This window comes from Nesoenas mayeri (assembly GCF_963082525.1).
Source record: "Nesoenas mayeri genome assembly, chromosome: 4".
Taxonomy (NCBI): Eukaryota; Metazoa; Chordata; class Aves; order Columbiformes; family Columbidae; genus Nesoenas; species Nesoenas mayeri.
In genome coordinates this window covers 75636936-75652194 of record NC_137540.1, presented here as the reverse complement: position 1 = coordinate 75652194, position 15259 = coordinate 75636936, and the positions used below count along the sequence as shown (strand labels likewise).

General features: G+C 45.2%; 1 protein-coding gene across 1 annotated transcript in view; it reads right to left on the bottom strand.

Annotated features, from left to right (window-relative positions):
• Positions 1 to 15259, bottom strand: part of ATRN (attractin) — a gene marked incomplete at its 5' end in the record, with an annotated part of 175113 nt that overhangs the window by 4950 nt on the left and 154904 nt on the right. The window contains one exon of the mRNA XM_080343966.1: positions 13497 to 13604. Coding sequence (XP_080200092.1) covers positions 13497 to 13604 — 108 coding nt within the window. The remainder of the gene's footprint in view (positions 1 to 13496; positions 13605 to 15259) is intronic.

Genomic DNA, 15259 nt, shown 5'->3' with positions numbered 1-15259 from the left:
AGAAATTTTCTTCTGACCTCAAATCTAAAATTACTAATCCACCTGATGTTCTTCTGTGCCTTAACCCTCTCCCAGTGCTTTACCTTACTGTACATCTCGGCCTTTGTTTTGCTCATCTCAATGAGCAACACTCTGAATTTCTTTTCTAAACACAAATGCTCATCCAACAATCCCTCTCTGAACCTCGTCTGCTACTCTGGACCACCTGAGGCATTTCAGGCTTTGACACGGCCTTGGTGACGGTATCAAAACCACCCTGATTCTCCTGCACATCATAAACCGGTAAGGAACAGACGTAGTTGGTTATAGAGCTCTCAATCACAGAGTTGAAGGGACCTGGAGGGTAATTCAGCTCATGTCTCAGCCGCAAGCAAGACCCTTTCTCCTCCTCTGCCCTTTCCAACTAACGAACCCTGGGCGTGCAGCAGAAACTCTCAGATGAGTCCCCATGGGCACGATCTCTCCCTTTCCATGGGATTTCTATTTCATTTTTCAAGGCCTCACATCTTCCCTTCGCTCTCCCAATGCCACTCTGAACCACGAGCAGCTCCTATATAGGTGTCACTGGTGTTGAAAGAGCCCCCAAAGAGGCAGCCAGTGCTGTCCCCAGCCACGCCAATACCTACAATTCAGCTTTATTCCATGGTGATGAACCTGACCCTTGTGCTGCAGTGAATTTTTAACCTATCCGATGTACCAGAGATAGCTGAGGGCAGAGGACATACCCTGCGCCTCCTTCCTCCCCTCGCCAATCTGCTCAGAAAAGCTTAGGGTTAGTAAAAAAACTGTTAATATTTCACCACATAGGGAACTTTGTTTCTATTAACCATACAAAGCAAGAGACTACACTATCTATAATGATGCAACCAAAATCTGTCAGGCTCATTTTGACAGAACTAAGCGCAAGGTCATCTTGCTGCAGTTAGTCTTGATCTTCAATCTAAAAGGGAAAAAAATGGTCTATTGTCCACCAAAATTAGACGTTTTTCCTGAGACAAGCGGCAGCTAATAACAGAAAACTAAAAACAAACCAACAAACCAGCATGAAGAATCAAGTGCTGCAAATTTATTTTTGACAGCACCAGTTGAGGCACCTGCTTTGTGAACTGTGACTCATCCTGCGTCTCAGCGCCAAGTGTGCGCTCGCCGGGCCCAGAGACAAAGTGCAGCCTGATGAAATGACTCACGCGCCCAGTGATGGGAATGATGAATTGGATGCAAGTACGAGGTCAGCCGGGAGTGAAGGGCACTCTGTCCCCTCCGAGAGATACAGAGCAACCCGGCGGTGGAGGCTGGGGACTGTCTTCTGCAGATACAGAGGAAAATATGTGGGTCATTCAACCAGCAGCTTAATGGAGATCCTGACTGTGGATCTCACCATGGCTGGCCCTGCTGTGAGCCCGCGCGTGTTTTGATGTTGACCTATGTAGGTGCTATCATGGTGCAGAGCAGCTGAGAAGAAGCTGGCTGGCTTCAAGTTGAATATTTGTGGGGAGATCTAACAAGATTCCTAAAATGAGGGAGAAACTGTTGTCCCTGAGGGTGGTGAGAGCCTGGCCCAGGTTGGCCAGAGAGGTGGTGGGTGAACCATCCCTGGAGACATCCCAGGCCAGGCTGGACGGGGCTCTGAGCAACCTGAGCTGGTGAAGATGTCCCTGTCATGGCAGAGGGGGCACTGGGGAGGATCTGAATGTCCCTTCCAACCCAAACCATTCTATTCCATTTACGCACCTTGGCTGCCCAGATAACACTCCCTTCTTACCACTGGCAACCTCATCTAGCACAACACTCCTTTGAAGTGGATCATATACTTTTCCATGAATTAGAAAGTGGGCCAGCTTCAGTAGAATTAACAGCAAATATGAAGTCCAAGCTGGGATGTCACTTGTCCACTCCAATCCAAACTCTTCTATGACTCTAAGAGCTCATGCCTCCTTCCCCACCTCTGTCTCCTGCATGGTTTCTGAAGGCTCCTATTGAAGATCCAAGCTGCTTTTCTGCAAGAAGGTTTGAATTGGAGTTGGCAACCAGAGATCAGGTCATTCTAAATGCTTGTGCTTCAGTCTGACAGGTGGCTTTTCATGGCCCACTTAAAAAAAAAACACAACAAAACCCCATAAAATACACAAAGCTCCAAACTTTGTAACACCTTTCATCAGATGGTTAAAACCAGCCTCTGTCAGAGACTTTCATTTAGAGTGTTTTGATAAACCCATTGTGGAATTATAGAAGCGATTGCTTTTTATTGAAAGCTTAATGGCACAATAAAGTAGACATTATTCAAATCTATGCAAATTGGGTGCATCCCTCAGACACTCGGCACACGACGACTGCTTCGCGCGGTGCCTGAACAGCAGAGCCCCACACCGGGAGAGGCACAGAGGGGACAGCAGAGCCCAGTGGCTGGAGCGGGTGGATGAAGACAAGAGTCTTCATGATGAAGATGATCTCCCCTTTGGTGGACTGGGTCAATCCCTACGAGCCATCCAGGAGCCCATGAGAGAGGAGCTGCGCCCTTGAGTCATGACACACAGAGAGTGGTTGCACCCAGCCAACATGCACAGCGGTAGTAAGAAATGTGGGGCTGGAAGATCATCTCCCTTCTGGTTGCAACCAGGATGGAGGTCAGGAAAAGGGATGCTGTGTGGTATCTGTGCTACGAATAGACAACTGCAGCTGGTCTGGCTGTCAGGAACCTTCCCTAAAGCTCCTTCTGGTCCTCAATGAAATATTATGAGTGAGCTGGAGTGACAATGGTATAGAAACATAGAATAGTTTGGGTTGAAGGGACCTTCAAAGTTCCCCCAGTGCCCCCCCTGCCATGAGCAGGGACATCTTCACCAGCTCAGGTTGCTCAGAGCCCCGTCCAGCCTGGCCTGGGATGTCTCCAGGGATGGTTCATCCACCACCTCTCTGGCCAACTTGGGCCAGGCTCTCACCACCCTCAGGGCCAACAATTTCCTATGTCTAACTTGAATCTCCCTCCTTTAGTTCAAAACCATCACCCCTTGTCCTATCACAACAGGCCCTGCAGAAAAGTCTGTCCCCATCTTTCTGATTGGCCCCTTTTAAGTCTGTAAAGGCCACAATCAGATGTCCCCGGAGCTTCTGTTCTCCAGCTGAACACCCCAAGTCTCAGCCTGTCCCCCAGCAGAGCTGTTCCAGCTTCAGGTCATTCCTGTGGCTCCTCTGGCCCCTCTCCAGCAGGTCCAGGCTCCACGCAGCCTGAACCTTTCTTCTGCAATGGTCTTTGCCCATCTACCCACAAAGCCACAATCAATGGAAACAACGGGGATAAAAAACCCCAACAATTATGAATCAGGACAGTGCAAATGTCAATCAAAGACCAAGAAAGCAGCACAGACCCCCCGGCCTGGCGCGCGGATTCAAACGCGCTTTGCTGGGCAATGTGCACTAGCAGCATTTGCTTTTTAACCATGAAGCACTATCATACGTCTTGTGTTGGGCGGTGCTTTGGAAACAGGGACGACCCTTTTCTTGGATGAAAATATGAAGCTGATGGTATTTTACTAAGCGGTGACACGAGCGCATTGTTCCTGGAGGCAACCAAATCTGTTCTCCGCTATTTTTCCATAAGGACTTTTCTGGCCAAAATGAGCATTAAAAAGCATAAAAAATTCAGTTGTTTATGAGTTTTGATATGTACTTAGTACGAGCAAAGCTTAAACAATTATAAAGCAGTAAGAGACCTATTAGATCATCTAAATAGCTTGGTTTCTCCAGTAGGGTTTTCTACACAAACAGGACATTTTGCAGGACTTTGGGCTATTTCTAGGTGACCCAGGTGTGGATTTCACCACCAGTTCCCTTGGGAGACAATTTCACAGCCAAGTGCTTTCTCCAATGAAGCCGCACGGCGCGATGTTCAACCTAAACATTTCTCTTTTATTTTGCCTCATTATTTCTACTTACGCTGCTTCTGTTCGACAAATTCTAAAGGTTAATAATGTGTCACATAAAACTAATGGCTAGAACAATAAATATTCTGTGTAATTTAAAAAAAACACAGCATCAATTTCATCTAGGTTCTGTAATAGACTGCCAGCATATTGCTTTTCAAAATGTATAAAATAAATACCGCAGAGATGGGTTTTTTTTGCCTTAACAAGAAAACATTTTTCTGTGGTTTGATCAAATAACTCTTACATGGTTTTCAATTTCCAGTAAGGAAATTAAAATAAAGGAAGAAATCTTATGGTGGGGGAAGAGAGGAACATTACTGAGACAGCTCAACTTTATTATTTAATTCCACTTCTTCAGATGATTTCACTCCGTAGAAAAAGGGTCAAATTCCATTTGCGAGTTTTTAAATTGTGCCATTAAAAGCTGACTGAACGTTTGTAAAACACGTTACAAGCAATTTTCTATAAAAAATAGAGTATTAAGTTTTAAAAATCATATTCTCAGGGTAATATGTATGTCCTCCAAGATAAAGATGAATGAACTTCCAGCAATAATTTGCAGTAAATGAGTCTAGATTAAAAATTTACATTTACCTTGTCCCTGATATCTACCTTGGAAGTGACACAGAGGCTGGGGGATGAATTGCTCACGACTTGTCCCCAACACTGGGTTCCTGCATGCAAGGAACTACATAAAAACCATATTCAAGCCTTTAGATGAATGCTAACAGCCTGAAATTGGAAACGCAGCTCCGAGCATCCCGCGTTCCCGGGAGCGCATATGCCAACCAGCCTCACGGGCAGCGAGTTTGCTCCCTATGTGTTAAACAATTGCTTTATATTCTCGAGTGCGCATTGTCAACCCAGCTAAAAACCAGACCCATCTCTTGGTGGAGGGAAGGGTTTCGCTGCAGTAGTTTGTATTTCAAAAGCAGTCACACTGAAATGACAAAATCTCACGTTGCAGCTTTGGGTTTTGGGCAAGGCAACGCTCGTCCTTCTTCAATTCCCTGCTGATGCCTTGGGGAGGGGATGGGATGGATGAGGCCACGGGCAGCAAATCTGGGCAGAATATATAGGGCCAAGGGTGGATATATATATATTTTGATTTTGCACGGGTGGAGAGGCAGGTTTTCTCTGGTTCTTTTTGACCGCTTGGCTGGCTTTTGCACATGAGAAAGTGTCAGTAAAAAAGCGCAATGGAACAGGAGAGTTAGGTGAAGGCTGCAAACCCCAGACACACAAAACAACTGCTTGGCATAAAGGAATGCAAATAGGCCCCTGATAATGGTTTTGAGAAGCTGCTGGTGTTATTAGTACTTCAATCAGAAGAGACACTTGTTTGCACTAGAGGGCAAAAAGAGCTTAGAAAACCCCTCTCCTGTGGGAAGAAGCTTCACGCTCCTTCCTCTCCCTCCAGCAAACTCTTATCAGCTAAAATCAGGGTCCAGCCTGCAGAAAAACTTATAGTCTTCAAATTTAAAACTAGTTCAATCTCAATTATCAGCCAAATATTCCCTAAATACAATGCAGGATTAACAGATGTCTCCGTTCATCTCATGATCGCTCCCTTCCAAATATTTATATTCCATATCATATTATGGAAGCGGCAAAAGTTTCCCTGCAAGTCTCTGATTTTGCAACAGAAATCAAAACACGATACCCAGAACTAGTAAAATGGAAAGAATTCTTTAAGTGAAGGTTTTATCAGGTGTTCTTGTTGTTGCTTTCACAGTACAGATCACAGTCAGACTATACGCAACTCTGGTGCGGCTGATCAGGGGTTGGTACTGGGACCAGTACTGATTAATGTCTTCAACAATGACAGTGGGATCGAGTGGATCTCCAGCAAATTTGCAGATGACACCAAGCTGAGAGGTGCAGGTGACACACCTGAGGGATGGGATCCATCCAGAGGGACCTGGACAAGCTCGAGAAGTGGGGCCATATGAACCTCATGAGGTTCAACACGGCCAACTGCAAGGTCCTGCACCTGGGTCAGGACAACCCCGGTATCAACACAGACTGGGGATGGAGGGATTTGGAGCAGCTCCCAGGAGAAGGACTTGAGGGTGCTGGGGGTGGAAGATGGGACATGAGCCACAACGCGCGCTTGTAGCCCAGAAGCCAAATCGTATCCTGGGCTGCATCCCCAGCCTCGTGGGCAGCAGGTGGAGTGAGGGGATTCTGCCCCTCTGCTCCGCTCTGCTGAGACCCCCCTGCAGGGCTGGTCCAGCTCTGGGTCCTCAGCACAGGACACACATGGACCTGCTGGAGAGGGGCCAGAGGAGCCACAGGAATGACCTGAGGCTGGAACAGCTCTGCTGGGGACAGGCTGAGAGTTGGGGTGTTCAGCTGGAGAAGAGAAGCTCCAGGGAGACCTCAGTGTGGCCTTTCCGGACTTAAAAGGGGCTGATAAGAAAGATGGGGACAAACTTTTGAGTAGGGCCTGTTGTGACAGGACAAGGGGTGATGGTTTTAAACTAAAGGAGGGAGATTCAGGCTGGACATGAGGAAGGAACTGTTGTCCCTGAGGGTGGTGAGAGCCTGGCCCAGGTTGGCCAGAGAGGTGGTGGCTGAACCATCCCTGGAGACATCCCAGGCCAGGCTGGACGGAGCTCTGAGCAACCTGAGCTGGTGAAGATGTCCCTGCTCATGGCAGGAGAGATCTGAATGTCCCTTCCAACCCAAATCATTCTATTCCATTTACGCACCTCAGCTGCCCAGATAACACTCCCTTCTTACCACTGGCAACCCCATCTAGCACAACACTCCTTCGAAGTGGATCATATACTTTTCCATGAATTAGAAAGTGGGCCAGCTTCAGTAGAATTAACAGCAAATATGACGTCCAAGCTGGGATGTCACTTGTCACTGTGCATCCCTCGTCACCCCGATGCCAGGGGAGGGCTCCTGCCGTCCGCTTGCGCACACGGACCGAGTCTCACGAGTCGAGGTGCTTTTGCTAAAGACAAGGAGACAACTACACGCTGACAAGCTCTGAACGCCTTAGTGTTAACACAGGGAAAAGCTCCCAGAACCAGCAAATGCTTGAAAACCCAGAAATAATATATTAGACATTAAATCGTATTTCAAAAGGCAAGCTAACGAGCCTGAGCAGTCTGGCTTAGGCAGGTCAGGCGAAACAAAACCAGCTTGCACATGAACCTTCTCCAGCAACTGCCACATTGGGTTAAGATTATTCAGTTTATGTTTTCACCCCTCAATTTCATCTCCTTCCTCCAACCATTTACCTTCAGAGGATAATGAATGACTCTCCTTTTCAGCTTATTTGTGAAACCCTAACCTGCTCTATTGCCCTCCAAAGCATCTGGATAGCCTGGTCATTTCTACTTAAGAATACTTTTACATATCACAGTTCAAGCCTGCCATTCCCTCCTTGGACAAGGATCCCCCATCTCATCTTAGTGACATGGGAGACTTAGTGGTCACTACGCATGTGATAACCTGGTTTATCTTAAGTGAAGTGGGTTGCGGGGTTCACAGAAGCTGGTCCATCAGCAAATTTGATGGATTAATAGCGGGCCAATAAGGTGAACTAAGTGGGGAAATGAGTCACCAAGAGTGACAAGCAGAACAGGGTAACAGCCCTAAAAACAATCGGTTCCTTGGCCCTTAGTCATTCTTCACTGAACTTCCCTCATATGAAACAGCTCAGCATAGCAGGGCTCAGAGCTACACATAAAAATTAAGATGAAGCTGCCCTGGGGAGGTGCTGGAGCTGGACGATGCTTCATTTCCAACCATTCCTCACCACTGGTACCCACGAACCCACCGCCCTGTGGCACAGGATTTTTACCTCTCACTTCTCTGCTCACCTTCATTACAACGTACAAGGAATTTCACAAGGGCACCACTCGCATGTGAAATACAAGTAAACGGGAAATATAAATGTGTGGTATCCCTTGCCCGCTCCTACATCAGCCCACCACTTCAAATCTGTACTTCTGGAACAGACGGGACCTCCAGGCAGCCTTCGAACCACCCAGCAGCACTTTCTTCCATAAGAAAACAAACTTATTACTCGAGTGAGGTGCTATTTTCCATCATTTTTTCTGCTATGTTAAGGAATCGGCCAGCTTGCTAAGCTCATGTCTGATGAAGGATTTTCAGGGAAGCTCTACTGCCCTCAGAAGCTCAGCGCAGCAGAATTAACCGCGGGTCGGCGTGAAGGTACAGACCACGCTAAATGAACTTCAGAAGGATTTTGCTCACCAAATACTTCTCTCACTCCATTTAAACAACTATAAATGTAGACAGCCTGTTGATCATGGACACAAAAATAACCACCTCCTAGCAATGGTTTCACACGTTGGATCCCTAAATACAGCACAGCAAAACCAGCTCTACCAGACAACTGCTCCATTATACAAGAGTGTTTTTCAAATGCTTTAAAAGCTTCCAAGATATTTTTTTTTTCAACCTGAGGATAAATTTTTCTAATGCAACAATTTTCTTGTTGATCCTGTAGGTGTTTCCCTCAAGCATCTGCTCGCTGCGATGCTGTGTATTTGTTTTTCCCAGAGATCTACAAGCCGTAGCTTCATGCCTTTACCAACTTCAAGACACCTGGAAATCAATGGCAAACTATAAATTTTTCACAGAATCAAAGAATGGACTGGGTTGGAAAAGACCTCAGAGATCATCCAGTCCAACTCCAGCCCATTGACTAGATCATGGCACTAAGTGCCATGGCCAATCTCAGTTTCAAAACCTCCAGGGCCAGTGAGTCCAGCACCTCCCTGGGCAGCCATTCCAATGCCTGACCACTCTCTCTGCACAGAATTGCTTTCTAATCTCCAGCCTCAATTTCCCCTGGCAGAGTTGAAGCCCATGGTCCCTTGTCCTATTGCTGATGTCTGGGAGAAGAGCCCAATCCCCACCTGGCTAGAACTGCCCTTCAGGTAGTTCTAGAGAGTGCTGAGCTCAGCTCTGAGCCTCCTCTTCTCCAGACTAAACAAGCCCAGCTCCCTCAGCCTCTCCCCATAGGGCTTGTGTTCAAGTCCCTTCCCCAGTCTTGTTGCTCTGGATCCGCTCCAGCACTTCAATCTCTTTCCTGAGCTGAGGGGCCCAGAACTGAACACAACACTCCAGGTGTGGCCTCCCCAATGCAGAGCACAGGGGAAGGATCACTGCCCTTGTCCTGCTGACCACGCTGGTTTGGATACAGGACAGGACACCATTGGCCGTCTTGGCCACCTGGGCACACTGATGGCTCACGTTGAGCTTGAGCTTTCAAATTATTTCAGGAAAGCTTCTAAAAATCACTGCAGAGGACTACAAGACTTATATTAATTAGATAACAAGACCTAAAATTAAAACAGTATTACAGTAGCACCGGTTCAGACACTTGGATGAGTCCTAAATACCCAGAGATGCTAAATACTCTTAGAAAAAAAACCAAATGCAATAGGCAGCACCTCAGAATGCACAAAAAAAGAAAATCCAATGGATTTTGTAATAAATTTGCGATCCACTGGGTATTTGTTGAGTGAGAAATGAGCCAAAGCGGCTGGTTACATGTTGCTTAGCTGCGGACTGTAATATGAATAGTCTCCCTGCAGGTAAATCTCTTTCTATTACTTCTAAGTACCCCAGGAAAAATACTAATTGAAAACACGATTCTAATAGAGTCCAGCTGGAAAACATTAGCTTAGGATGGAACTGGCTTGACACTGGCTGCCAATTGGCTATGCACAATGGAAAAGGAAATTAATCTCTTGCAGACAAGATGTCCCATTTTCCACTTCTCCTCTGTAACCCTCCAATAAACTCGTTATTAAGCAAAGGCTTCGATTCGCACGGGGAAAGAGAAACATCGGTGCATTTATGATTGCGCAAGTCTGGATTTCTTGCGTTAAAAGGACGGCTCTCAAATCTTGACACAGCGCAAAGCAGAGCAGCTGGAGAATGGCTTGGAGTTCAACAGCGGAGCAACAGTTCTCCCCACTCTTTTCTGGGCTAATAATTAAAGAACAGACAAAACACAAAGAAAAATGTGCTATACAGTTTTGTATCATCTCAGCCCATCTTCCTGCAGCTCCTCCTGCTAAGAGCTTCTTCCCCATGCAAAAGGGATGAGGAGAAACACCAAAGCTGATCCCAAGGATGCTGAGACTGCTTCTCCACTTCTATTTAATGTATTATTAAATTTATTAATTTATTTGTATTATTTATATGCCAACAGGCCAGATGATTTCAGAAGGGTCATTCCCCACGTTGCTCACAACCCACAGGTTTCCTGAGCCTTCCCCTCCTCTATGCACGATTTCAACTTGCTGAAACGCTCCAGTCTTCTACATGTACTTTATCCCCTGTCCAAATTCTCCAAGATGATAAAAAAATTGCATAAATCACCCTAAAAAATGTAGCAACTCTCCTTGTCATGGAAAAGCATCCTCGTTTTGCAGATGGTCCAGCAGATGAAGCTACCTGCTCGCACAACCATCCACGTCCACGTTCTCTACTTGGCTCCAGGTTATTGAACACTATTTGCACCATTTGCCTGAATCAGACAGACTCATTTATGATCAAGAAACATCTGTACAAGTTATCAGCACTGAGGGTAATCAGCAGTTGGTAAGTTCTGGGTCTGAAAAAGGACGTTTGTCCACAGTCTTATTATGCTTAAAATCGGCTTTTCCATCCATTCTTGAGTAACCCGAGGAGGTCAAAAAAGCGAGATGTGGAAGGTCATGGGAGATTTGGGAAAGCAAAGACGCTTATCTGTGAGTGAAAGATGAAACCCTGGCCCGTGGTGCTGCCTATGGAAGCACTTCAAAGGAGAAGAGTTCAACAGTCCTATAATCAAAGAAGAAAGCGAGAAGAAAACAAAAAGAAGAGGGGTATGAAGGAGAACGCGAACAACAAAGCCCAAATGAAAAAGGAAAAGGCGCTGCCAGCTGAATAAGAGGAGAAATAAAACACTAATCGGAACATAAGAGATCCCAAGTTTACCATCTTCTCTGTAGTTTGCAAGAGAGATCAAAAAGTGTGGGACAGCTTTGTTCTGGGTTGATCTTACAGCTTTTTGTCAACTCTTTTACAGAAAACAGAAAGAGGGGAAGGGAATTGGTCCCCGGACAGACAAACTGCAACTCAAACCCATCAGCAACCACACAAATCCACCCCAAGCCCGATGGGAGCATCCAGACCCACCCCACAGCTTCTTCCATGAAGCAATGGAACCAAAAGGCTCATTCTAATTTCTTGAGTGACAATCCAAATTTGCAAGCATGTATTTTAAGGTCTTGGTGAGCTATAAGTGATGAATGACTTCCAGTGCCCACCATCCTCATCACACAACTATTGAAATGGTAAAAACTCAGAAAAATGGAATGATCTGAAGTCAATGGGGAGCAGAAGCACTCAGAGCCTCCATGGAGAGGTCCCAGACACCGATCAGCTCAATTACTCCAAATTACAGAATGCCTTCAGAAATTTCACTTTATTATCACTATACTCCAAGGCTCATTGCTGCAAAATAGGGACAATAATCCCTGACTTCGGAGAAAGGTAACGATTAGTTCATGAAGGACTCAAACACGGGGTGATCACCAGAATCATTCCAGCTGTGGATGGAACATGGTAAATAACCAGAACGAATAATGAAACTAAGACAATATATTGAAAAGCTCGCTCTGCATATTGTCCACCCAAAACCTGCTCCTAGACACTAATCAAGTGGAAAAAGTGTTACAACTTGCCATGAAAGATGATACTCATACATAAATAAGAGTAAAGCTATACAGGTAGCCTTAATTATAGTACTCCCTGATACTAAGGCCAAGATTGAAATATTGTTCCTTACCATACAGAAGTTCTGGAGTTGGATTGTCTTCCTGTGTGTTACAATTATTAAAATACACACTTTTTGTAATAGAAGAGCATAACCTGCTTTCTTGTCACAGAAATAGAAGGTGAGAAACTTTGTGCCTGGACTAAGGAGGAAGACTTCAAAAAAACTGAAGTCTAAATAAAATAAACAGCTATCTCAAACGCAAAATAAAAATAATCATTGCTCTCAGGTTCTTAATTTTTTCTTTTTGTATACAAGCCCACCAGTCAAAGTGTCACATTATGAAGATATTTTGATTCATTGGTCTCCTTTCAATCATCCTTCTCCTAAAAATACAACATGTCCTGTCTGAGAGTATCCAGCCTGCTCTAAGACAATGATTCCTCCACACTCCTATTTGCACATCACAAGACTTATTTGAACATATATTTATAATCAGAAATAGGTTAATACTTTTACAGCTCACAGATATGATTATATTCCCGTTTGCTTTGCAATATCACAGGAAAATGGTTTCTATTTGCAGCACCTCTAGCTATTTCTAGCCAAATGTTCTACTGTGAAAAGCTCCATTCTTCTCTATTACAAGCCATAAAAACTAACAGGGCAAATACAAAAATTTCATATCCTACTAACAGTATAACTTTTATCTAAACCAGCCCAAACGCAAACCTGAAGGGACTCAGAGTTCCTTGTAGGTATATCACAAAATCCCAGAATGTCAGGGGTTGAAGGGCCCTGGAAAGCTCACCCAGTGCAATCCCCCCATGGAGCAGGAACACCCAGATGAGGTTACACAGGAAGGTGTCCAGGCGGGTTGGAATGTCTGCACAGAAGGAGACTCCACAACCTCCCTGGGCAGCCTGGGCCAGGCTCTGACACCCTCACCAGGAAGGCGTTTCTTCTCAGATTTAAGTGGAACCTTTTGTGTTCCAGTTTGAACTCATTGCCCCTTGTGCTGTCATTGGTTCTCACTGAGAAGAGCCTGGCTCCATCCTCCTGACACTCACCCTTTCCATATTGATCCCCAGGAATGAGGTCCTCCCTCAGTGTCCTCTTGTCCAGCTCCAGAGCCCCAGCTCCCTCAGCCTTTCCTCACACGGGAGATGCTCCACTCCCTGCAGCATCTTGGTGGCTGCGCTGGACTCTCTCCAGCAGTTCCCTGTCCTGCTGGAACTGAGGGGCCACAGCTGGACACAAGATTCCAGGTGTGGTCTCCCCAGGGCAGAGCAGAGGGGCAGGAGAACCTCTCTGACCTACTGACCACCCCCTTCTAACCCACCCCAGGTCCCATTGGCTTCCTGGCCACAAGGGCCCAGTGCTGGCTCATGGTCACCCTGCTGTCCCCAGGACCCCCAGGTCCCTTTCCCTACACTGCTCTCTAATAGGTCATTCCCAACTTACACTGGAACCTGGGGTTGTTCCTGCCCAGATTCAAGACTCTACACTTGCCCTTGTTCTATTTCATTAAATTTCTCCCCGCCCAGCTCTCCAGCCTGTCCAGGTCTCTGATGGCAGCACAGCTTCCAGTGTCACCACTCCTCCCAGCTTGGTGTCACCAGCAAACTTGCTGACAGTCACTCTGTTCCCTCATCCAAGTCATTAATGAATATATTGAATAATCCCGGCCCCAGCACTGCCCCTGAGGCACTGCACTGGATACAGACTTAACTGGACTCTGCCCATTGACCGTGAGTTTAAAACAAGGAACCGTGATTAATTGTGAAGGCCCATCCTAAAGCAGCAGCTCTCACCTTTATGCTTCCCCCGATGAGATCTGGCGGTTCTTCATCTGTTTCTAAGGCAACGTTGATGGAGGCGAAGGGGCGACTTGCCATCTGTTGCATCTCGCGGAGTAGTTGCTAATTTAATAAACAGAAAAATATTATTATCATATTGTTCCAACACAAAGATGAAAAAAACCCCCATGTATCAGAGAGGTTTTACCCAATACAAAGGGCTATCAATGAATATAGAAAAGAACCTCTTGTTGTAAAGGGCTTAAGGGTACAGACAGATCATTGTAAATATTCACATTACTCCAAGTTTATGTGTTATTGCAAGTAAAGCTACACACATGGCCTTAACCTGTGATGTTTGTGAGGGAAAATGCATCTTCTTAAGCTTCCCTAAAGCACTTATTTACTTTTTAAGCTGTTTGTCATCACCTGTTTGAACCGGACTCCATAGGATTTGTGGGAAACACTTTAAAATTAAATCAGCAGCCCTATGTAACTACTGCAAGGAAGAATTTGGTATTTTTTATAACACCACCAGCAAAACGCTGTCAGGCGCCCATTGAATAATCTCCTTTTTTATTGCTTGTTTCCTTGCTGAATGCGGGAAATGTATCATGTCCTCGTTGCAATATGTTTTATTAAAAGAGAAAACCCTTTTACTGGGCAAATCTCTGCAAGCTGTCAAGACACAAGACATCTTTTTATTGTACTCTTAAGCACTTTGAAGCATTTTGATGCAGCTCCCTTTTTTTTTAAACAAACAAACAAATACACCTTATGTGGCTGGGCTGGAAACAAGATGCATTAGGGCCTAATTTCAGGGGCTGTCTTATTTTTCCATGAACAACAGTCTACATTTATTCTTTAATACTAATACTAATACTAATGATACTACTAATACTAATACTAATGATAAAAATATCAACATTTATTCAAATATAGTCATGTCATCACATTCTGTCACATCTGTCCTGCTGCATTCTATTCCCCATTAATTTTACTTTTTTAACCTGTATAGCTGCCTGGACACTATTTAAATTGACTTGTTAATGAAGTGTTTCTAGGGCTTATTTTTGGAGTAGGGCTTATATTTCGAGCATCCCCATAAAGGCTGAAAAATCACACTAGGGCTTATTTTTGGGGTAGGGCTTATTTTGGGGGTAGGGCTTATTTTTGGGGTAGGATTTATTTTGGGGGTAGGGCTTATTTTTGGGGAAACAGGGTAAGTGGATGCAGAAGTCGTAACTCCAGTTCCCAGAAGCAATGGGAATAGGCATGTAGAACATGTATTAATAAAAACCCAGCAGTTTGACCTTTAACTGCAGCAGCTGCCTAAAATCACTTGTTGTAGGCAGCTTTACACATTTAGCATCACTGCTTAACTGCAGCAATACTGGTTATATTCTATTTTTAAGGAAGATTGAGCCGCTATCAAATGCCCTCTGTACTTCCCACCATCACCACTTGCATTTCCCCGCTAATTCCGGCCAATCTAAGCCCTAACTGATTATTTCCAGCACTCAAAAAGCACTAAAGAAAACACCACAACACACATCATGCCCCAAATAACCCAGGCAAATATACTGTCCACATCCAGCAGAAGACAAGAGGACACAGCACACAAGCAAAAGGAAGATGTTGCTATTCAGTGTGCAACAAAACTAATTAATTAAAAGGTTTTTTGAACTCATAAACCTTTTAGTTTTGGGGGTTTTTGTGTAGAAAACTGGAATGTCTCGGTAAGCTTGGGATTCCCATAGGGTGGCAGGAGGCATGAT